At 58.7% G+C, this 23,070-nt stretch overlaps 3 protein-coding genes across 7 annotated transcripts; 1 reads left to right on the top strand and 2 right to left on the bottom strand.

The window, feature by feature from the left end:
- The first annotated feature begins 1,109 nt into the window (after nucleotides 1-1,109).
- Nucleotides 1,110-14,166, top strand: ARHGAP33 (Rho GTPase activating protein 33). Of its 3 annotated transcripts, XM_031038559.2 has the most exons (23): nucleotides 1,110-1,244; nucleotides 1,974-2,079; nucleotides 3,171-3,268; nucleotides 3,348-3,432; nucleotides 3,779-3,859; nucleotides 3,964-4,101; nucleotides 4,749-4,841; nucleotides 5,370-5,492; nucleotides 5,581-5,658; nucleotides 5,742-5,808; nucleotides 5,893-5,952; nucleotides 6,048-6,200; nucleotides 6,284-6,386; nucleotides 7,520-7,664; nucleotides 7,743-7,825; nucleotides 7,910-8,017; nucleotides 9,356-9,501; nucleotides 10,141-10,294; nucleotides 10,379-10,524; nucleotides 10,608-10,682; nucleotides 11,736-12,410; nucleotides 12,503-12,894; nucleotides 12,991-14,166. In XM_031038559.2, the coding sequence occupies exons 2-23, from the start codon at nucleotides 2,053-2,055 to the stop codon at nucleotides 13,774-13,776; spliced, it is 3,816 nt and encodes a 1,271-aa protein (XP_030894419.1). In that variant the 5' UTR covers nucleotides 1,110-1,244; nucleotides 1,974-2,052; the 3' UTR covers nucleotides 13,777-14,166. The 3 variants fall into 3 exon arrangements, with proteins under 3 accessions (XP_030894419.1, XP_030894418.1, XP_006742907.2); XM_031038558.2 differs by having other exon boundaries at nucleotides 12,503-14,166; XM_006742844.3 differs by lacking the exon at nucleotides 1,974-2,079 and having other exon boundaries at nucleotides 12,503-14,166.
- Nucleotides 14,167-14,224: 58 nt separating this feature from the next.
- LOC102733400 (uncharacterized) lies at nucleotides 14,225-16,294 on the bottom strand. The gene is made up of 7 exons (XM_081806787.1): nucleotides 16,224-16,294; nucleotides 15,982-16,139; nucleotides 15,712-15,905; nucleotides 15,557-15,629; nucleotides 15,073-15,473; nucleotides 14,512-14,561; nucleotides 14,225-14,415 (listed from the first exon to the last, which is right to left on the bottom strand). Exons 2-7 carry the CDS (start codon nucleotides 16,040-16,042, stop codon nucleotides 14,322-14,324), a joined length of 873 nt encoding a protein of 290 aa, XP_081662913.1. The 5' UTR covers nucleotides 16,043-16,139; nucleotides 16,224-16,294; the 3' UTR covers nucleotides 14,225-14,321.
- LOC102738505 (inactive serine/threonine-protein kinase TEX14-like) lies at nucleotides 16,133-23,053 on the bottom strand. 3 transcript variants are annotated; one of them, XM_006742863.3, is made up of 9 exons: nucleotides 21,681-23,053; nucleotides 20,818-20,991; nucleotides 18,369-18,483; nucleotides 17,804-17,969; nucleotides 17,570-17,724; nucleotides 17,428-17,488; nucleotides 17,227-17,351; nucleotides 16,998-17,090; nucleotides 16,133-16,559 (listed from the first exon to the last, which is right to left on the bottom strand). In XM_006742863.3, the coding sequence occupies exons 2-9, from the start codon at nucleotides 20,948-20,950 to the stop codon at nucleotides 16,220-16,222; spliced, it is 1,188 nt and encodes a 395-aa protein (XP_006742926.2). In that variant the 5' UTR covers nucleotides 20,951-20,991; nucleotides 21,681-23,053; the 3' UTR covers nucleotides 16,133-16,219. The 3 variants fall into 3 exon arrangements, with proteins under 3 accessions (XP_006742926.2, XP_030894441.2, XP_081662912.1); XM_031038581.2 differs by having other exon boundaries at nucleotides 20,818-21,001; XM_081806786.1 differs by having other exon boundaries at nucleotides 16,379-16,657; nucleotides 20,818-21,001.
- Between the last annotated feature and the right edge of the window lie 17 nt (nucleotides 23,054-23,070).

Consider the following 23,070-nt stretch of genomic DNA (forward strand, 5'->3'; position numbering starts at 1 on the left):
CATCATGTAGGGAATCCCTGTGATAAGGTGAGGTCAGCAAGTTCAGTAAGTTGAAATAAGTAACCCTAAATTGACCCCTCCCTCAGCATTCCCTTTCCCCAATGCCGGCTTAACTTTTTATCCATAGAATTTATCACCTTCTAATTTTCTATATTTTTGGATATTTTGTTCATTGTCTTCTCCCACCAGCTTTTGAGCTGCATGTGAGCACGATATGTTTTCCCTTGCTTTGGTTACTGATGTAGCCACAAATTAAGTGATTAGAGTTTTTGAATGAATGAGTGAATGAATCACAGTTGTACTTTCTGAGGTGAGGGGCCCTGTTGGGAACATGACCAGTGGAAAAGTTCTCTTGGAAAGGGCATTGTTACAGTGTTTTCTGGGCCTGGCTCAAGTCGGAGGCGGAACGACTGGGACTGGCTTTATGGGAGGCGTGGTCATGTTCTGGCACTTTGGGCTAAGCCAAGTCCTAGGAAAAAGGAGTCAAGCCTGGAAGCCGGCCTGTAAGAAGCAGTAGAGGAAGGAGGCAAGGACAATGTCCAGTGGGAAGGGCGAGGCTAAGTCGCAGAGAGCCTAGGATTACGTCCCAGGCAGGGTGTCTGAGCCAGTGAAAACCGTCCATGGGCAAATGCCCTCAATATTCTGTGGGCAGTGTCAGGGTCGGGACTGACAAGATGGGACTAGAGGATTGAGACATTGAAAAGCTGCTTGGGGATGGGGAAAAGCTCTGAGGCCATGGAAGAATCCAACTAGGAAAGTCAAAGGGGGAAAAAAGTGTCAGAGGACTAGTCACTGAGAGTGGACTAAGGGGAGGGCCCACTGCTTAGTGTTAGAAGTGTTGGAAGCAAAGCATAAAGAACCTAGGGGTGTGTCTCAAGAGGGTAATAACAGCCAATGAAAAGCAGTCATGGGCGCGGCGCTGTCAAACTTCACGGGGCGGGACCGAAGAGACCGAGCCAGGGATGGGACCGAAGCCTGAGCCAATGAAAACCCGCCGGGTGGGCGGGGCGTCGTCCTAAGGCCAAGGGTGGAGCCAATGAGAAGCGGCGCCGCGTCCCCGCTGCCCCCGCCTCCGTGGGGCGAGCGCCGGAGCCACGGGCAGCCGTTAGGGGCGGGGCCTGCAGCCGCCCGCGCGCGGCTCGCGCCCTCCCCTTTGTGTCGCCATGGCGGCGGCAGCGGCGACGAGGACGACGAGCGAAGGATCGAGCGCTGCCGGCTCCTGAGGAGGCTACGCTACCATGGTGGTGAGGGGCCCACGCGGCCGTCAGTCCGTCCGCGTGTCAGTCTGTCCGCGCGCGGCCCCGCCCCGCGCGCCCCGCCCCCGGCCCCGCCCGAGCCCGCGGCCTGCGCCGCCCCTCACCCCTCGTCCAGGTCCCTCTCGTCCCCCGGCCGGGTCTTGGGCCCGAGCCCTTACCCCGGCCCCGCCCCCTCAGTGTGCATCCCCTTCCAAGCCCTGGATGGAGGTGACAGTGGCCGAGGACCCAGGCTTGGGGGGGATGGGCTAGTCCCGGGAAGGACCCGCACCCCCAAGTGTCCCCCGCACCCAGGGACCTGCTGAAGCTTCCTGGGCCCTTCGCCAGCCCCCATCCCACAGCCATCCTCCCATCTTCTCCCAATCTCCACCCCTCCCTGGCTAGCCCCCTCCCCCTCCTACCACCAGCCCCTTTCGCGTTCTTGAGCCCCACCCCCACCCGGCTCCATCCTCAGCCTGACCCTTTTCTTCTCATTCTCACTCCGTTCTGCTCCCTCTCAATCAACCCTTCCCACCCCCCCCATCAGCCTGAACCTCAGCCTCTCCAGCGTCTCCCCTCTTCTTACTCCACCCCAACCCCAAGCCAGCAGTGTACCTCTCACTAGATCCTTGGGTCCTTCTCCATCTTCTTGTCCTCACCCTCCCTCCCCACCATCTCCCTTCCCCACCATGCTGCTCCTGCTCATTCATCCATTCATTCCCTCATTCGCTCACTTAACAGACATTCCCTGATACCTCCTGGCAGACCCCATGTTCCAGACGCAAAGAGATTCACCTCCCGTCCTGCCTTGGGGAGCTTCATGGGCTGGAGAGGGACAGAACCGAGGGTGAGACCCAAGCATGAACCTGAGGTTGCAGGGATACAAAGGAGGGAGAGGCTAGAGCCCAGCCTGGGAAGTCCCGATCTGGCAGCTGGTTATTTTATTCATCAGATTTTACGGGGCTCCTGCTGTGTGACAGGGCATTGGGACCCAGAGAAGAATCAGGCACAACCTCACCTGTGAGGAGCATCAATTCTGTGCCCAGCTCTGTGCTGGGTCCCTGATCCTGGGGCAGTCACAGTCCACTGGGGGAGAGGGACTTGTCACCAGTGATATCTGAGTGCTCAGGGCTGGGATTGGGAGAACCTCAGGTGATAGAGGAGTCTAGAAGAGGAGGCTGACACAGCCCAGGTCAGGGAGAACTTCCAAGAGGAGGGAATGAGAGAGATGAGACCTGAGGGATGAGGAGGAGGGAACCTACTGAAAGGAGGGGGAAGAGTGTTCCATGCAGAGGGAACCTTTGCAAAGGCCTAGGAGGAAATGAGAAGATGGTGCTTTTTTTGGACTCTTAGAAGTTTGAGAGCTCTTGAGAGTGGAGGCCGTGGGGGGAAGATGGGGCTGGAGAGGTAAACAGACCTGAGAATTCAGACTTTATCTTGAAGATAACAGGGAGCCATTGAAGGTCTATGATCTGTGGAGAGACAGGCAGATATGTGTAGTTTGAAAATTATACTGGCGCTTGCTGTGAAGAAGCTAGCAGGAGGGGAGAGGTTGGAAGCAGGAAGTTTGGTAAGATGGGAGCTCTGATTGTCCAGACATCAATAAAAGGTGTGGAGAGGCACATAGGGGAGATGACTACACTCTGCAGGGGTTAAAGGAGGGCTTTAAACAGGGAGAGGTGGTACCAGCGTGTGCCCTCCCTGCCTCACCTTCAGTCTCTGCTCTTCCAGCCCCCTACCCCAGACCACACACGAAGAAGCAGGCCTACCCTTAGTTGCCGTCACCCGCCCGCCCCCCCCCGCCCCCCTTCTGCTCCATGCTTAGGGCGGCCTGTGGAGCAATTCGGGCCTCTGGGCCCAGGCTCACAGATCACAATGCTCCCGTTGTCTCTCGGCTCCCATCTCTGGAGGCCTCTGATTCTTCTTTCTGCTCTACAGGCTCGCAGCACTGACAGCCTGGATGGCCCAGGGGAGGGCTCGGTGCAGCCCTTGCCCCACACTGGGGGGCCCAGTGTGAAGGGGAAGCCTGGGAAAAGGTGAGAGGTGAGGGTGAGGCTCAGCTTAGGAGGGGGGCCAAACACAGGAGCCACCAGTGATGTGTTACCTGTCCCCCAGGCTCTCGGCTCCTCGAGGTCCCTTCCCTCGGCTGGCTGACTGTGCCCATTTCCATTACGAGAATGTTGACTTTGGCCATATTCAGGTAGGAGGGCTTTGCACCCAGGTGGGAGCGTGCGATCTTACCCAACCCTGAAGCAGTATCAGCCGCTGTACCCCTGAAACCTATCTCAGGGATAGCTGAGCGGTCGGTGGCAGGAGCTGCAGGGTGGAAGGGGAGAACGGTTCATTCATTCATCCCTTCCTTTCTTTATCCATTCACCTAACTTTTTGTTAGGTGTCTGCTCTGCCAGGACCCTGTACTCTGACTGACATCCTTAGGGAGGCCCAGGCAGGGGACACAGATCCATCTCTAGATAGTGCCAACCTGGAAAGGTCAGGACTGGAACAAAAGTGAGGCCCTTAACCCAGGCCTTTGTTTCCCTCTACAGCTCCTGCTGTCTCCAGAGCGTGAAGGCCCCAGCTTCTCTGGAGAGAATGAGCTGGTGTTTGGGGTGCAGGTGACCTGTCAGGTGAGGCCACCCCTCTCCTCATCTGGCCTGACAGACGGGTCTTCATGGTTCTCAGCTCAGTGTAACGGGACTACTGCTCCTTTCTGTCCCTCCTGATCCCACAGGGCCGTTCCTGGCCAGTTCTCCGAAGTTATGATGACTTCCGATCCCTGGATGCCCACCTACACCGGTGCATATTTGACAGGAGGTTCTCCTGCCTCCCAGAGCTTCCCCCACCCCCAGAGGGTGCCAGGGCTGCCCAGGTAAACTGCTTATTGTCTCAGCCCCCACCTCACGTATGATGTGTCCTCATGAGCAATGTGTGAAGCCATCAAGAGAGGATAGTGAGGGGCGCCTGGGTGGCTCAGTCGGTTAAGAATCTGATTTCGACTCAGGTCATGATCCCAGGGTTCTGGGATCGAGCCCCATATCGGGTTCTCTGCTCAGCAGGAAGCCTGCTTCTCCCTCTCCCTCTGCCTGCAGCTCCCCCTGCTTGTGCTTTCTCTCTCTGTCAAATAAATAAATAAAATCTTAAAAAAAAAAAAAAAAAGAGAGAGGATAGTGAAATATTTAAACACTGGTATGGCCCAGGTTCCAACCAGTCGGAATGGAGAGGCCCAGAATGAAACTGCAGCAGGGAGGCTCCTTTCAGTTTTAGGAGCATGAGGCGTTCCAGGGGATTCGGTGGGAGAGTCAGCATGGCCCAGACCAATGGGGGCACACAGGAGCTCGGCATGGCCCGCTTACTAATTGATATGGATATATTTCAGTGCTTACCAGTGGAGAAGCACCCATGCATTCAGGCTGAATTTCAGCCCTGCCCAGAGGTGAGCTAGGGCAGTATAAGAGGGCAGCGAACTCTCCCACGGTCCCCTCACAAAAGCCCCCCCCCCCGACAACCTGCCCCTAGATGCTGGTACCACTGCTGCTGCAATACCTGGAGACCCTGTCAGGCCTGGTGGACAGTAACCTCAACTGCGGGCCTGTGCTCACCTGGATGGAGGTGGGCCCGGGAAGGGGGGCTTGGAGTTGGGAGTGAACGAGGGCTGTCTGAGGAGCGAGAACCAGTCCGAGAGTGTGTGTGGGCACAGGGAAGAAACAAGCCAGAGTGGAGGAGGCTCTGGTATTTCAGGGTCTGTGTGGGCACATGCCTGTGAGAGAGAACGAGTGCGTGTGTGCGTGTGTGTGTGTGTGTGAGCAGGCATCGGACTGTGGGCATGTGAGGATTTCAAGATATATCAGTTAGAAATGGGTTTGACTGTAACTCCTAGAACACCTGGCCCACAGTGGCTCAAACCAGTAGGTTTTCAGATAGCAAATGTGCAGTGTCTGCTCTGGAGGGTGAGGGTACAGGGGTGTCCTGGGACATGAGAGGGAAGGAGGGGCTTTGTTGGGCAAGAATTGCGGTGTTTGACCAATAGCTCTGACTGACTGAGGCTCTTAGGTAGGGGACAGGCAGTGGCCTCTACTGGGCATAGAGGAACGCTCTCTGCCTTTATTATCCCCTCCTTCTGGCCTCTCCCCATCTCAGCTGGACAACCACGGCCGGCGACTGCTCCTCAGTGAGGAGGCTTCCCTTAACATCCCCGCAGTGGCCGCTGCGCACGTGATCAAACGGTACACAGCCCAGGCACCAGATGAGCTGTCCTTCGAGGTGAGGCTGGGGGGAAGCAGACTCCAGCGGGGCTCCCCACTTCCTCTGTCCCTTCTGACCCTCCCTCCAATTACCTTCCTGCTCCCAGGTGGGAGACATTGTCTCCGTGATCGACATGCCACCCACTGAGGATCGGAGCTGGTGGCGGGGCAAACGAGGCTTCCAGGTGAACCTTGCTTGGGTGGACGGGCAGGCCAGGGCATCGTGCCAGCTAGGGTGGCCCACTCACTGACCCCAAACCCTCCTCAGGTCGGTTTCTTCCCCAGTGAGTGTGTGGAACTGTTCACAGAGCGGCCTGGTCCAGGACTAAAGGGGGGTAAGTGCCAGGGGGCAAAATGGGGAGGCCTCCCTGCATCCTTTGCCTGTCATCCATTCTTTCCACCCATTGTTCACGCCACAGATGCCGATGGTCCCCCATGCGGTGTCCCAACGCCCCAGGGTGTCTCCTCTCTGACCTCAGGTAATGGGAACAAGAGACCAGGCCCCTGCCCACCCCACCCCCCCATAAGACCAGTGGCTGCACTGACCTTCTATGGCTTGCCTTTACTCCCCCAGCTGTGCCCCGGCCACGTGGGAAGCTGGCTGGCCTCCTCCGAACCTTCATGCGCTCCCGCCCTTCTCGGCAGCGGCTGCGGCAGCGGGGCATCCTGCGGCAGAGGGTGTTTGGCTGTGACCTTGGAGAGCACCTCAGCAATTCAGGCCAGGATGGTGAGGCCTCATGTCCACCTGCCCCGCCCACTCCTCCCACCCTCTTGCAGCCTGCCCAGACCTGAGCCCCTGCTTTCTCCCAGTGCCCCAGGTACTTCGCTGCTGCTCTGAGTTTATTGAGGCCCACGGGGTGGTGGATGGAATCTACCGGCTCTCAGGAGTGTCATCCAACATCCAGAGGCTACGGTGAGGGCCCTCCACCAAGCCCTTCCTTCCGCAAAGACTTACTGAGCATCATCTCTATCCCAGGCCCTGTGCCATGTGCAGGGGACAGAGTTATCTGGGTGGGGGCGGCAGTTAGGCGGGGCTGGGGGCAGGGAGGGTTTTTTTGAGGAAGTGACACCCAAGCTGAGGCCTGAAAGGCCAGAGCAGAATAAGCATTGGAAGCAAAGAGATCAACCTTCATTGAGCACCAGCCACATGCCACGCACTAGGCACTGGGAACACAGAGATTCCTGCCCTCATGGGGCTCGCATGCTGGAAGAAGAGACAAACAAGGAAATGAGAGAGTACCAGTAGGTGACAAGTGCTATGGAGAACTATAGAATGGGGTAAGGAGGATCATAATAAGTTGGGGAGGGAATTGCAGTTTTAAATAAGGTGGGCAGGGAAGGCCGCCTGGGGGAGAGCCTGCTCTGGAGGAGGTGAGGCTGCCGGCTGTGTGGACATCCTGGGATGAGCTTTCACCATGGTGGGACAGTTAGTGCAAGGGGAAGGCAGCAGGAGTTCATGTCCCAGAAGCAAACGGGCCTTTCGGATACTGCTAGGATTTTCCTTTTACTCAGAGTAAGGGGGTAACCACGGGAGGGTCTGAGCTGAGGAGGCACAGCATGAAGAACAGTCTAAGGTGGGGAGCAGGGAGGCATGAGCACTGGGGCTAACAGGTGTGAGGTGACAGTGTGGAGCCTGGGGCTCTGAGAGACAAGGCACGAGGTCACACGAGAGCAGGGGGACACCATCAGAGAGTTTTGAGCAGGGGCTGCTGGGATTTTGGCCACATCTTCCAGTGACCTCTTGAAGCCAGAATGACAACTTCGTAGAAGGAACGTGTGTGGTCATGCTCTGTATTCAGATGGCCTCGGGTAGCCGCAAGCAGGAGCATCTCCCACCTGAGCCTCAGTGTCCTCCCCTGTAAAATGGGGCATGCTCACTGGGGCACACAGAGTTGTTGGGGGGTTCCGTAAGGTTCTGCCTCTGAAGAGCCCAGCACGGGAAGAGGGTTGCATCCGTGTGTGGACGCTTTGGGAAGTGGAGGAAGAACATGGCCAGGTGGGTCAGCTCTGACCTGATCTTTCTTCTCCTGGACCCGGTGGCCTCAGGCATGAGTTCGACAGCGAGAGGATCCCTGAACTGTCCGGCCCCGCCTTCCTGCAGGACATCCACAGCGTGTCCTCCCTCTGCAAGCTCTACTTCCGGGAGCTGCCGAATCCCTTGCTCACGTACCAGCTCTATGGGAAGTTCAGTGTGAGTAAGGGAGCTGGCAAGGTCGGAGGGAGCCGGATGCCTCGGCCCAGCCCCTGTCACACCTGTGCATCATCTCAGGAAGCCATGTCGGTGCCCGGGGAGGAGGAGCGCCTGGTGCGAGTCCACGACGTCATCCAGCAGCTGCCCCCGCCTCACTACAGGTAAGCCAAAAGGGGCGGGGCAGGCCTGTGGTGGGGTCCCAAGGGAGCTGAGGCTCAGGTGTCCTCCTCCTCTCCCACCCCCAGGACCCTGGAGTACCTGCTGAGGCACCTGGCCCGCATGGCGAGACACAGTGCCAACACCAGCATGCATGCCCGCAACCTGGCCATTGTCTGGGCGCCCAACCTGCTCCGGTAAGCTGGCGGCTCGCCGGCCTGCCGCCCTCAGCTCCCTTCCTCAGGCTGGGCCTCAAGTCTGCCCCACACCGCCCACCCAGAGCCCACCCACCCAACTTTTGTCCTCTGATTCATTTCATTCAACACATATTTCTTAAGGACCCCCTGGGTGCCAGCTCTTGTTCTCAGCACCGGGACCCGGTAATGAGCAGGATCCTGTGCTGCCGGGCTCACATTTTCATGGGGGAGAGGGACAATGAGCTATCGACAAGAAAAAGAGAGACTATGGTCTGATGGTGATGAGTCCTAAGGAGAAAGACTACAAAGCAGGGAAGGGAGATGCACGGGGTCATGGCATTTTGAAATTTTTAGAGCGGCAGGGGAGGCTTCCATAGGAAGTCTTCCTAAGGCCAGTAGCAGTGTGAGCCCCAGAGGATTTGATGGTGACCGAGACCGGAGAGCTCTCTGTCCTAAATAAAATAGGTGGTCCATGAGATGGGGGATATAAGAACTATTAGGACAAAGAAAAAAAAAAAGAGAGAGAAGGAAGCTGACAATTTTAAAGAAAGTGGGTGGGGAAGACTCCATTGAGGAGGTAACATTTGAGTCAAGATGTGCAGGAGGTGAGGGGGGGACCCATGTGGATATCTGGGGAGGAGCAGACCAGGCCGAGGGAACGCCAAGTGCCAATGTCTGGAGGCTGGAAAGGCGCCTGCTGTGCTGGAGGACCAGCAGGGAGGCCGGTGTGGCTGGAGCGAGTGAGCAAGTGGGTGAACGGTTGAGGGGGAGGCGATGATGACGTCAGAGAGGTGACAGGGGACCAGCCAGAGGAGTGACTTACAGGTCGTGGGTCATGGTGATGACTTCGTTTCTGCCAGGAGAGAGGTGCAGCCAGGGGAGGGCTCTGAGCCAGCAGGGCCCTGACCGGGCATCACAGACTCCATCTGGTTGTGGCCGGGAGCAGACTGCAGGGGGCAGGACAGACAGGGAGCCCAGGGAGGAGCTGCTGTGATGTCTGTGAGTGGGAGGATGGAGGCTGCGCCACGGTGGGGACAGTGGGGGAGAAGAGTTTAGAATCTGGAGAGATTTCTGTGGGTGGAGCAGACGGGGATTGCTGAGAGACAGGATTTAGGTGTGAGGGAAAGAGAGGGGTCAGGAACAACACCTGGAGGTGTCTGGCCTGAGCATTGACTGAGATGGGGAAGGCAGGGAGGGAGGGGGCTTGGGGAAAGGTTGAGAACCCAATTCTGGATGTGATCACTTTGGTAAGGTCAAAGGTGTTCCCCATCGTGCCTAGCTGGAACACACCAGCTGGGGCTCAAAGCACCTGGCCTCCCTCCCCCTCCTCCCATCCAGGTCCATGGAACTGGAGTCTGTGGGGCTGGGTGGGGCAGCAGCCTTCAGGGAGGTACGGGTGCAGTCCGTGGTGGTGGAATTCCTGCTCACCCACGTGGATGTCCTGTTTAGCGACACCTTCACTTCTGCTGGCCTCGACCCTGCAGGTATGCCCATCCCACCCCCTGATATCCTGGCTACTGCCCCCTCATTGTTAGGGCTGCAGTGGGAGGGCAGGTGGGCTCCCAGCCCTATCCCTACCCCACTGAAGCTGGACCTCCCTCCTGGCTCCTTGAGGACCCCGCCCCGGCCTCTCCCACCCCTCCCCCCCCTTCTCATTTCAGCTCCTACGCTCAGGATCCCCACTTCTTGGCCCGGACATCGTTCTTCCTTCACCCCTTGTAGCTCCTGGGGGCTCTTGGGGCCATGGGTCCACCAGGGAGGAGGTGGGAGGTCCCCAGACTTGACCCCGCCCCGGCCCCACCCAGACTCCCCGCCCTACCCCGGACCCCAGCCCAATCAGGATTCAGCACGTCGGAGGGCCCTCTGGCCCGAGGTAACTGAAGCCAGAGCCGCTGCCCTCGCTGGCTGCCGGGAGCTGCCTCCTCATCAGCTCGTTCTGCCTCACTCCTCCTCCTCACCTGCCTGCTGCCCACCCATTCCCGCCTGATCCGCCCTGGCCCCCTGCCTTGCCAGCCCGGGTGGGCACGCTGCGGGGCCGGGGCTTGGGCTGTAGCGCTTGGCTTTGCCTGTGGCCTTGAGCGGCCCCCCCGAGCTGACAGCTGCCCCCTTTCCCAACTCCCTAGGCCGCTGCCTCCTCCCCAGGCCCAAGTCCCTTGCGGGCAGCGGCCCCTCCACTCGCCTGCTGACGCTGGAGGAAGCCCAGGCTCGGACCCAGGGCCGGCTGGGGACTCCCACCGAGCCCACCACTCCCAAGGCCCCGGCTTCCCCTGTGGAAAGGTGAGTGGGATGCTGGGGGAGCACAGGGCCAGCCTGGAGGCCCCAGATCCTCAGACTGCCTCCTGTGTCTCACGCAAACCCTAGGAGGAAAGGGGAGAGAGGCGAGAAACAGCGAAAGCCAGGGGGAAGCAGTTGGAAGACGTTCTTTGCACTGGGCCGGGGCCCCAGCATCCCCCGGAAGAAGCCTCTACCCTGGCTGGGGGGCACCCGTGCCCCACCGCCACCTTCAGGTCAGAGGCGGCAGGGAGTGGGGGCTGGGGCTGGGGGGGGAGGCACTTTGGAGTGCCCTTGACCGGTCCGCCTCTCCCTGCAGGCGGCCGACCTGACACAGTCACACTGAGATCTGCCAAAAGTGAGGAGTCTCTGTCATCACAGGCCAGCGGGGCTGGTGAGCGCTGGGTGGCTCATGCCTGGGCCCCGGTGCGGCTGGGAGGGCTGGCGGCCCTGAGGTGGCCTCTAAATGTATTTCAGATTTGCGGGGTTGGGGTTGTTTGTTTTGTTTTTTAGTTCCTAATCTGGACACGAGGTACCATCGATGTGTTAGATAAAGCATCACCCTTGGTTCATGATGTACTGTGATCATTGGTCCAGGCAGGGTCCTTTCAGGCTTTTATTCGTTCCTTTTGAAAAGAAATCTAAATAATAAAACGAACATCCGTGAACCCACTGGCCAGAACTAAAAGACCCCACTCCCTTCCTGCAAGCTCCTCCCCTCTCCCTGTCTGCTGCCTGCCCACCAGAGGAGTCCCCTAGAGTTGACGGGTAGCATCCCCTTGCTCTAAGGTTTACCACCTACAGGCCTCTGCATAAATAACATATGGCACAGTCCTAGCTGTTTTGAAACTTTAAAGGTCTCCTAAGAAAGGGTGGGGGGTGGTGCTGGATGTGGAACCTGACTTTCCGCTCACTGCCACCCACGCGGCTGAGAGTAGCTCAGGCTCGTTCCTCTTGGCTGCTCTCTGGTATCCATGTGTGGCTCTCCCATCCAGAGTCACTTGTCTGTCCTACCCCCGAGGGGCTTGGGGGCTCTGGTGAGCACTCCCTGCGCACCCACACTCTGGAGAGCACTCCAAGCACCCAGGAGCCGAGGGGCGCGCTGTAGGCCATGCTCACGGTCAACCTTACGTGACAAGGCCGGGTCGCTTTCCAAAAAACTGTCGCCCTAATCTGCACTCCCAATAGTGAGAGCCTGGGAGGTCCCGCTGGTCTCCTGCTCACCAGCCGTGTGGTTGTCAGACGTCAGTCTTGCCTTTGGGTGTAGAATGATTCTCATCTTTCCTTTCTCACTGTGAGTCTGGACAGCAAATCCCTGGATTTACAGCCACTGTGACTCTATCCAGAGAAGTGCCTCTTCGTGTAACTTGCCCAGCCTAACCCACCCTTACTGCTGTACGCGTATGTAAAGTTCCGGCCCCTCACGCCTAACTGCCCCCCCTTCCAGGCCTCCAGAGGCTGCATAGGCTCCGGCGACCCCACTCCAGCAGTGACGCTTTCCCTGTGGGCCCGGCACCTGCTGGCTCCTGCGAGAGCCTGTCCTCGTCCTCCTCCTCCTCCGAATCCTCCTCCTCTTCGGAGTCCTCGTCCTCTGGATCCTCAGCAGCTGGGCTGGGGGCACTCTCTGGTTCCCCCTCACACCGAACCTCAGCCTGGCTAGATGATGGTGACGAGCTGGACTTCAGCCCACCCCGCTGCCTGGAGGGGCTCCGGGGGCTCGACTTCGATCCCCTTACATTTCGCTGCAGCAGCCCCACACCAGGGGACCCGGCACCCCCCGCCAGCCCGGCACCCCCAGCCCCTGCCTCCGCCTTCCCACCCAGGGTGACCCCCCAGGCCCTCTCACCCCGAGGGGCCGCCAGCCCTGCCTCGCCCACTGCCCTGGACATCTCAGAGCCCCTGGCTGTATCAGTGCCACCTGCTGTCCTGGAGCTGCTGGGGGCCGGGGGAACGCCTGCCTCAGTCACCCCAACGCCGGCCCTCAGCCCCAGCCCGGGCCTACGGCCCCATCTCATCCCCTTGCTGCTGCGTGGAGCCGAGGCCCAGCTGAGTGACACCTGCCAACAGGAGATCTGCAGCAAGCTGGCGCTGCCTGTTCCCCGGGGAGCCCAAGGCCAGCCTGGTGAGTCCTGCTCAGCCTACCCCATGACCTTATAGACCCTGAAGCTGCACCCAAGACCTGGCTGACTCCTCTTCCCGTTCCTCTCTCTGTAGGTCCTGGTATGGATTCACCGCTGCTGCCCCCACCCCTGTCCCTCCTGCGCCCTGGGGGGGCCCCACCCCCACCCCCCAAGAACCCAGCACGCCTCATGGCCCTGGCCCTGGCTGAGCGGGCTCAGCAGGTGGCCCAGAGACAGAACCAACAGGAGCATGGGAGCACCCCTTCTGCTCCCCACTCCCCTTTCCACCACTCACTGTCGCTGGAGGTGAGCGGTGAGCCCCCAGGGACCTCAGGGGTTGGGCCGGCCCCCAACTCCCTAGGCCACCCAGGTGCCTGGGTTCCTGGACCCCCACCCTCCCTGCCAAGGCAACAAAGTGACGGGAGCCTGGTGAGGAGCCAGCGGCCCCCAGGGACCTCAAGGAGGGGACTCAGAGGCCCTGCCCAGGTCAGTGCCCAGCTCAGGAGAGGTGGGGGGGGGTTCAGAGGGTGTGGGGATGAGCCAGAGATGGCAGCTCAGTTCCTGTATTCTGTCCCCCCACAGGTTCCTACTCCCGGCTTCTTCTCTTCAGCCCCTCGGGAGTGCCTGCCACCCTTCCTTGGGGTCCCCAAACCAGGCTTGTACCCCCTGGGTTCCCCATCCTTCCAGCCCAGCTCCCCAGCCCCAGTCTGGAGGAGCCCCTTAGGTCCCCCTGCACCACTTGACAGGGGAGAGAACCTGTACTATGAAATCGAGACAGGTGAGGGAACCCCTTACTCTGGCCCCACTAGGTCCTGGAGTCCCTTTCGCTCTATGCCCCCAGATAGGCTCAATGCCTCATATGGCCTGCTTGGCCAATCGCCACCACTCCACAGGTCCCCCGACTTCCTGCTCAGCTACCCACCACCCCCTTCTTGCTTTCCCCATGACCACCTTGGCTACTCAGCCCCCCAGCATCCCGCCAGGCGCCCTACCCGGCCCGAGCCCCTCTATGTTAATCTAGCTCTGGGGCCCCGGGGCCCCTCACCTGCCTCTTCCAGCTCCTCCTCCCCTCCTGCTCACCCCCGGAGCCGTTCAGATCCTGGCCCCCCAGCCCCCCGCCTACCCCAGAAACAGCGGGCCCCCTGGGGCCCCCACACCCCTCACAGGGTGCCTACGCCCTGGGGCCCTCCAGAGCCTCTCCTGCTGTACAGGGCAGCCCCACCGGCCTACGGGAGGGGGGGCGAGCACCACCGAGGGTCCTTGTACAGGAATGGGGGGCAAGGAAGGGAGGGGGCTGGTCCCCCACCCCCCTACCCCACTCCCAGCTGGTCCCTCCACTCTGAGGGTCAGACCCGAAGCTACTGCTGAGCCACAGCTGGGAGACAGACCTTCCTCCCTTCCCTTTGCCCTCACTGATCTTGGCCCCATCTAATCCCTTGTTTTGTATTTTCTTGAGCTCCTGACCCCTACCCCAGGTTTCTAACTTTGTAACTTGTTTCTGATGTGGGTCCCTAACCTGTTATGGCTTCCCTACCCTGGGCCGAAGGGCATACCCATCCCCCCACCATCCTCCCGTCCCGGGGGCTCTCGCACAAATCTGAGGGCTAGGCTGACACCCTGTCTTGCCTCTCCCTCCAGGAGCCCCCAGCTTGTCCTGACCTGTGCACAGGGGGTTGGGGAACAGCTCCTGCCCATCTCCCCCCACACCCCCCACTAAACCATCTGACAAAATTAATGAATAAAAACGGTGAAAACACAGGTGCTAGTATCATGCTGGGGCCAGACTCAGGGAACAAAGAGGCAGAGACAGATGGGATACTTTATCACTTTATCATTTCAGCAAGTGCTGCGTGGGAAGTCACTGCTGGGAGGCTCTGAGGGGCGGTGTCTGCAGAGAGGCAGTCACGGGTACTCTAAGGATCGGTGTCAGGAGCTGCGTCGAGGCTGGACTTGTCTCCGAGTTGTCCACCTTGCAGCTCTGCTATGATCTCCTCCAGCAGGTCCATCCTGGGGAGTAGTGGAATAGGGGTGGAGCCAGGGTCACTGCAGGGATGAGGAAGGGATGGGGGGTGGGGGGGGTGGGCAGCAGGGCCCATTTCTTACTTCTGCAGGCTGGAGAAGAGACCTCCTCTGATCAGCTCGGGACTGGGCTCCTGTAGAGGAAAAAGGCTGGAGCTGCCAGCCAGTAGCCATGGAGCTCAGGATGGGCCTGGGAGCGGGGGCGGGGCAGGAGATAGGCTCGGGGTCCTCTGTTTCACCCACCCTCGTGGCCTTCCCTGCCAGCAGCCTCCAGGGTGTGAGAGGCCTCGCTGTGGGTCAGCAGGCAGGGGGTGGGCTCAGAGGGTGGGGGGTCCAGCAGGGCGGCCGTGTGTGTGCTGCTGCAGCCCCTGCAGGGCTGGCATCTTGGCTGAGCTCCTCTCCAACTGCTCCACAGAACCCTGGATCCCCAGCAGGGAGGCTGAGTCCTGAAGTCTGTTGTGCAGGGCAGGGCCCTGGGGGAAGTCGGGTTGGCCAGGGGGCACGGGTCAGTGAGAGGACAGTTGGGGGGGTCCCTGGTCAAAGGAGAGGCAGCCAGGGAAACTGGGGTTGGTGACAACTGGGGTGAGGGGTCACAGTTTAACAAACGGACGGTCCGGTCGCGCAGGGCCCTGGGGGGATCCATACTGTCGAGCTGGGCTCCAGGCAGCGGTGCAGGCTGACCCGGTCTGCGGGGCTGGAGCCTGGGTAGAGGCTGGGGCCGGGACTCGGTCTGCTGCCTAGAGTCAAGCTGCTGCCGGAGTCCCAGGCTGTGGCCCTCTGGACTCTGCTGCGGCCTGTGACCTCGAGAGTCTTCAGGGCCTGCAGACACAATGGCAGGAGGTGGCATGGGCTCCCTTGGTCCCCCAGATCCCTGCTCTGGCTCCTGCCATCCCCACTCCTGTCCCTCCGGTGGCCCGCAGCTCCCTTGGTCCTCCATGTCCCTGCTCTGGCTCCTACCTGGCATGGGGAAGGGCCTAGGGACATCACAGGGGGCACAGGCCTGAGTGCAGACTTGGCTCTGGGAGCCACCTCACAGTACAGTGTCTCTGGGGGGACAGACCAGTTGGTTGGAATGGGGGGAGGAGAGCTGCGCTTAACACTGGCTACGACCCCTTCCGTGCCCTCTAACCTGGTAGGAAACCCTGAGACACGGGGCACTGTGCACTCCAGTGCATCGGGGAGCTCACCTCAGGAGCTGGGTCCTGTGGAAAGGAGGCTGAGTGTGTGACATGGGTCCTGCCTAAGGCTCCATGGCTACCACCACCCGGCCAACCCGTCCCATACCTGGGCCATGGCCTCCCGCAGCAGGTATCGAGTGTTCTGCAGGCTGCCCCAGCGGTCGGCGGGCCCTAGGCCCAGCCCAGCCTGAACCAGGGCCTGGTAGGGGGCAGGCACCAGGGGATCCAGGGCCGGGCTCTCACCTGCCTCCAATTTAGCCTTCACCTCAGGCCCCTTTCTCCCAGCCCAGGGCAGCTCTCCTGTAAGGAAGCATGACTGGCGGACCCAACCCGAAGGGCGACCTCGGTGGGGCAGGGTGTAGGATCACTCACTGACCGGTGAACACCTCCTGGGCCAGGATGCAAAAGCTGTAGAGATCTGAGGTGGCAGCAGGCATGTCCCCGCAGATGAGCTCAAGTGGCAGCCATGGGTACAGTTCAGGAGGCGGGGGCAGCCCCGGGCCTGGGCCTCCCCGGGAGCAGCCCTGCTGTGGCCTATGGAGGCCGGGGAAGGGGGCGCTGGTGAGCCAGCGGCCACTGGGCAGGGATACAGGGGCAGCAGGGGAGGCGGGCACTCACCTGGGCTGCAGCCAGCGTCGGTGCAGGGGGCGGCCGTGCTCCAGGCTGCCCACCTTGGCCAGGCCTGGCCGCACCAGCTGCACCGCATGAGAGCTAAGGCCGCCATGAGCGCACCAGCGGGCCTGCAGGAACAGCAGGGCCTCCAGCACCTGCAGCAGCAGGTGGCCGGGCAGCAGGCCCGGCACAGTGCAGGGTCCTGCCGGCCTCGGCCCGCGTGGGTGCAGCACCACATGCAGGGAGCCCAGCCACACGGGTTCGAAGAGAAGGCACAGCCCCGACAGGTCGGCCGAGGGGCTCAGTGCCATCAGCAGCAACAGGTTGGGGTGGTGCAGGGTGCTGGGCGGGAGGAGAGCAGGCCACTCACAAGGAGGCCCCTACCTGCTTGGTGGGGGCTGCTCCTGGGCACAGATCAGCACGTGCCAGGGGTTGACGATCTGCACCAGCCACCAGACAGAGGAGAAACTGAGACCTGGCTCACAGGGCCAGCATCCAATTCGTACCCCACCTGGGGTACCCCTCTCTACGCCAGCCACCCCTCTGTGGCCTGTAATACACAGCACACAGCCCTGGGACCCACTTTACAGCAGGGGGGAGGGGTGGTCACTCCAGTAAGAGGGCTCCATGCCAGGTGCTGGCCCAGAGGTGAAGACCGTAACCGTGGCCACCGCCAAACTCCCTGGCCTCCTGTTTATGAGACACTTGAGTCCAGAGGGCAGGCGGGAGACTGGTCTGTGGGACTGGGCCAGCCTGGGGGCCAGGCTGGGGGTGGTGTACCTGCAGTGCTGAAGGTCAGCTAACAGCACATCTGGCTGAGTTCCGGGTGCCTTCAGCTGCCGAGCTGTCACGGGGTGGCCCCTCCACAGGAGGCTAGAGAACAGGGAGGGGGAAAGAGCACAGGTCTGAAAGGGGGGGGGGTCTTCCTATGAGGGAAGGAGGAGAGCTGGACACCTCCCAGACTCTGCTGGACAGCTAGGCAGGGGGTGTGGGAGGGGCTCTCTCTCACTTGGCCATGAGGGTGTGGGAGCTGCTCTCGTAGGTGCGGTCAGGCTCGCCCTGGGCTGGCAGCAGCTCCTTGGGGTCCGCGAGGGGTATGCCTGTTACCAGCCCCAGTGGCCACAGGCTGCTCAGCTGGGGATGGGGAGTGGGACTATGAGGCACAAAGCGGACAGGGGTGTTCCCTGCTCCCCCAACCTCTCCCGCTTACCTGGCCAAACCCCAAGGCTGGGATTTGGGAGGGTCTTCTGATGTGCTCCGGCCTCGGCGCCCTGGATCAAAGGGAAGGCCAGGGGTAAGTCTAGGGCAGCTGGGGGTGGTGGGTGACTGGGCTTCAGGATGTGGGTAGTTACCTGTCCGCATGCACCAGCCGCGGCAAGGACAGAGAGCCACACGGGCTGTGTCTAGAGCTGGCCTGCAACTGGCCCAGGGATGCATTGGCTGCCAACTCACCGCCATGCACTAGTACCGATATGTGGGCTCGGCATAGCTCTAACAGCTCCAGCACCTGGACGGGGGACGTGTGCAGTGAGGCAGGTGGGGGTGCCGGCTCTATATGCCCCCACCCCACCTGGGCCACTGCTCACCTCCCAGCTCTGCTTGGCACCACCCTGCTCTGCCCAGTCCCGAGGCGTGCGACCCTGCTGGTCATGCAAACGCAGGTCACCCCCCGCCTGTAGCAGGTGCAGCATCACCAGGCTGCGGCCCGAGAAGGCGCCTGCGTGCACAGGTGTGCTGCCATCGAGGCAGCGGCTGCATCGGAACAATGAGGACAGGAATGTATTAGGAAAGGGGCGGAACAGGGACAAGGGGTGGCAGGATGGGAGCACTGAGGGATGAGAGGAGTCACGGTGAACATGGGAGGTGGACATCGGGACAGGAGGGGTCACTTGGGGACACAGTGGGGTCTTTGAGAGGTGAGAGTCTCATTGTGAGCATAACAGTAACCAGGAGAATGGGAATAGTTCCTGGAGGACAAGGAGGGGTTAATGCAGAGAACAAGGCGGAAGCTCACTGGGCACAGAAGGGTCGTCAGGATGGAAAGGTGTCATGAGGGAGTGGTCTCTGGGGAGGAAAGCCCTGGCTCTCAGGCTCTCTGGGGTTCTGACCCATACCCCTGAAACGTGGGGGCACCGCCATCGGTCCACTCACTGGTTGGGGTTGGCGCCAAAGGTCAGCAAGAGCTGCACGGCAGAGCTGTGGCCCAGCAGCGCCGAGAGGAAGAGCCCCGTCTGCCCAGCAGAGTTCTCACCATCCACCTGGACAACTGAGGGGCAGCAAGGCTTAGGACTATCCCTGCCCTTTACTCCAGAGGCAGAGGTCCCGGGGGCTGCTATGCAACGCCTCAGCCAATTCCCAGTCCCCGCAGTCCCTCCTTGCCTGGGTGACCCTCAACTCCAGATTCTATCTGTATGTCCTGGAACCCCCACCCTCCAACCACTGGGGACTCTGCTCAGAATCTGTCTCAACACAGTGCTCACCATTAATAAGTCGACAGAGTTGCAACAAGGGGTGACGTCCACCTGCTATGCTGCCACCCATCTGCCACCCCAGAAGTGTCAAAATCACACAAAGGTACCCAGGGGCCGGGGGGAAGTGGACTTCTCAGGGACCTCAGCTGACAGGAGCCTTGTGCACTGTCCAAGGCAGGCAGCCTCCACCCAGCTCTCCTTCAGTGTGTCTATACAGATCCCATGTGGCCAGCATCCAATTCTTCAAGAAAAGCAAACTCTTTGGATTTTATCAGGAAATCTCTCAGGTTTATTTTTGCATACTGCTTCTAAGAGCCGAATCCAAGTAGCAATCTCCTCTGCACCTCCACTTATGCCAATCTCTTCCCCCCTCCTCATTCTGCTCAGATCCCCTTCCTATCCCCTCCTCTCCATACCCATTATCCTGAATTCTTCTTCCTCTAGGCCCTGGCCTATCTCCCTACTGAGGGCAAATGCATGGTGTCTTTGTCCTTGCACTCCTATGTCTTAGGCAGACATGGCTAAAATCAATCATGTGCTTGGCCCAACCCAGCTTGGTCTCTGTCACAAAATCTCTCCAAATGTGGTCCTTTAGGAACATCTGAATATCACAATTACTGCATCCTATTTTATCCAGTAGCCCACTGTCTTTTGCAATGGCATCCTAAATGATTTTCTGCATTTGTCTTGCCCTGCAGAAGGATCTTCTTAAAACACAAATCACTGCATGATATAGATAATCATTACAATGGTGATCATTTCATTTCATGTATAAATAATCTTATACAAGTTGTTCCAAAAGCAAAAAAAAAAAAGAGAGAGAAAGAGAGAGAGGGCAAGCCTCCTTTTATGAGGCTAGTATGACCTTAATTCCAAAGCCTGGTAAGTTTCCAGAACCAAAAATGAAATATTTCAATTCCATTAATGATCATATATGCTAACCTCCTAAATAGACTAAAAGGGATTATCCAATTGATTTATTCCCAGAAATCAAGGACGATTCAACATAAGAAAATCAATCAATGTAGGAAAACACATTCATGGATCAAAGAACAAAAATCACATTTGGCTTAGTAGATACAGAAAAAGAACCTGATAAAATTCAAAACTTCCATAAGAGACTCTTAACAACAGAGAACAGAGGGTTGATGGAGGGAGGTGGGTGGGGGATGGGCTAAATGGGAGATGGGTATTAAGGAGGGCACTTGTTATGATGAGCACTGGGTGGTATATGTAAGTGATGAAAGACTAAATTAAATAAATAAAAATAAAATTCAATACTTACTTATGACTGAGGGAGGCAAATACCTCAAAAAACTAAGAATAAACAGGAACTTCCTCACTTTATAAAAATTATATACCAAAACCCAAGAGCACCCACAATACTTAATGCAGAAATACAGATTAATTCCCTTTAATATCAAGAACAAGTTAAGAGATGTCCATCGACAACAAGGTTTGGGGGTTTGGGGGTTCTGGCCAACACCATACACGAGAAAAAAAAGAATTAAGAGTTGAAAGGGCTGAGACCAAACTGTCACCATCTGTGGGTAACAAAAACTGTAAAAGAATCAAAAACTACAACTATTAAATTCAGAAAGTGGCCAGAAACACAATCGACTTAGAAAAATCGATGAAAAATGGAAATTGTAAATTAGATGTTAATTTCCTGCCTACAACTCCAATGGCTTCCCATCCCACACAGAACAAAATATAACAGAATTCACCCGCTACTTCAGAGGCCCTTTCCTGTCTGGACGGAGCTGGTGCCTCTTAAGCTTCAGCCCTCTCCCTGAGTCCCCCTCCCCCACTGCTGCTACTTAACAGTTTGACTTCAAGGCCTTTTTAGGGGCTCTGTCACCCTGGGGTGGGGGTGTGGTTTGCATGACCGGCTCTTATAAAGCCACGCTTCTTGGTGTAGCTACTTCATCTTCACCACTCTCTTAAATTCTCATGATAGATTTCATTCACAATGACCCAGAAGGTCGTCCCTAAATCCCCATCATAGACGACAGAGGCTGGCACACCATAGGCGCCTGGTACACAACTGTTGAGCGTGTAGAAGTCCCACCTTCTACACGGCCTCTTGAGCTGGTCCCCACAGGAAGCTGCAGGAGCTGAACCCTCACCTCTCCGCAGGAGCCGGGTGAGGCCCCAGCCTGGGCCCCCGGCCACAGCCAGGCGATGCAGTCGTCCCACCTGGGCTTCTGCATCCCTAACAGAGCCCAGCTCCACGGGGAAGCGAGAGCGCAGGGAGGGCATCTGTGAGCTCCGGCCTCGCTCAGATCCTGGGCAGGGATCACCTAGGGGTGTCTCATGAGGGAGGAGGAAGTAAACAGAGGACCTCTGGGGGTAATAAAAACAGCTGGCTGGGAGTCCTGGAGAGCCGAGTGAGAAAGGGAGGGGACTCAGGAGGAATCCTCTCCGGTGTTAGGTGTTTGAATGAGAAAAAGGGTGGGATCTGGGAGAGCTACAGCCCGGCAGGTCTGGGGTCTACGGGAGTCTGAGGGCAGGGCATTCTCTCTGGGGGAGGGGGTGTAAGGGCTCCAGGGATAGGATCTGAGCTGAGGAAAGGAGGCTAGTGGTTTAGGAAAAGGGTCTGGTGGAAGAGGGGCCTGAGGGTTGGCCTGAGAAGGGGTAGAGTCTCCAGGTTGGGCGACGGGGTGGAAGGGAGGAGGACAGTCAGGGCAGGGGCTGAGACAGGGTGTGAGGGTTGGGGACACGGACTGAGGTTCAGGGAAGCCTCTGGGTGCTGGGGTGGGGTCTGTGGGCTACTGGAGGAGACTGAGGAAGGAGGGGGTCTGAGGGCAGTGTCTGTGGGCTGAGAGCCGGAGTCTGATAAGGGGTAGGGTCTGCGGGCCACCAGGGGTGGGAAGGAGGGAGGAGTATGAGGGAAGGGGGCGGTCTGGGGGCGGGGTCTAGCCTGAGGGTCCAGTAAGCTCTAGGAAGATTCTGGGGCCTAGGCCCCAGCCCAGGGGGTCCTTGCACCTACCGTTGCGCTCCCACAGTGATCACCACGTAACTGCCACGTGACCCAGGCACGCATTCCGGCGTCTGAGCGGGAATCAGGGGTGCATGCGCATCAGTGGCTTGCGCTTGCGCAGTAGCTTCCCTCCTCTGAGAGGCGCTCTTATAGCCCTGAGGTGATGCAAAAGAAGAGCAAGCCATATCCACCCTAGAGGTACGTGTTATCCCCCTGTTACGCCTGCCCCAGGACTTGTTTGAGGTGGTGGGCCCTTCCTGATCCCTGTCCTTGGCTGTCTTCTTCCCACGCTTCTTACCACCACCACGGGCTGTCTCTTTTCCCTAACCCCAACCTCATCTCTTTGCCCCAAACCTGGGGCCCCACAGTGTCCTGGACACCTCGCCCTGGAAATCCTCTGAGACCCTCCCATCCACTGGGTCCCACACTTGTAGTATCTCCCCAAAACTGCATTTCCTCCCAATCACCATCTCAGGGTACCCTCTCTTCAAGCCAGAGCCCTGGGCCTCGCCCTTCAGTGTCTCCTTCCCATCCAGCCTCTCAGCCCGAGGGCCCATCCACTCAGCCTCTAGATTGTCCTTCCCACCAGCCCCCTCCTCCGTTTGTTATAGCCCTGCCATGCTCCAGCTACCTGCAGGGATTTCTTACTTCATCTTCCCTTGGGCTCCCAGCCTGTCTCCCCACTCTGGTACACTCACTGCATGGTAGCCAGGGGAGTCTTTACTAAAGCCAAACCTGACTCTGTTCCTCCCTTGCTTGAAACTCTCCTGGCTCCCCAGGGCCCTTGGGACAGAGTCCAGGCCCTTAAATCTGGCATCAAAGATGGCATTGTCTGGCCTGCCTACCCTTCATCCCTGTCTTCCCACTCCCTAGTCTGTTGCAAACTTTTCTGTCTATGCGCACGCCCTTGCCTTTGAATGCTCTTCTCAGTATTCCTTTGGTTATCCTTATGAATTCCCTGGAAAGCCCTCTTGATCGCCAGGTGTCTCACCTTGATCCACCAGGCTGTCACTGTCTGAAGATAGGTCTGTCTACCCCTACTGGACTAAGCCCTGTGAGGCAGGGCCTGCAGTTGTCTTTGTCACTGTTGAGTCCCCAGCATTGTTCATCTCAGAGGAGCCCAGAAGGAGCCTCAGTAAATGCTTATTAAATGAAAAAGTGATTTGCCTCTTCCCTCTGTCCCTCCCAGCCTCTTGGTTTCAGTGCCTCAGTGTCTGCTGTTCATCTGGGCATCCCCTGGAGTGAAGAAAGCTCCCACATGAGTCATTGACTGGCTGAGTAGAGCTGATCCCAGGCCCATTGCAGGATAGTCTGCCTCAGGGTTAGGGGGAGGCATCATTAGTCTTTGATCAATGCCCTTGCTATGCTCTAGGGTCAGCTAGTGGTCTCTCTTGAGCTG

This window comes from Leptonychotes weddellii, chromosome 16 (genome assembly GCF_054177405.1).
Source record: "Leptonychotes weddellii isolate Sample4059 chromosome 16, ASM5417740v2, whole genome shotgun sequence".
Lineage (NCBI taxonomy): Eukaryota > Metazoa > Chordata > Mammalia > Carnivora > Phocidae > Leptonychotes > Leptonychotes weddellii.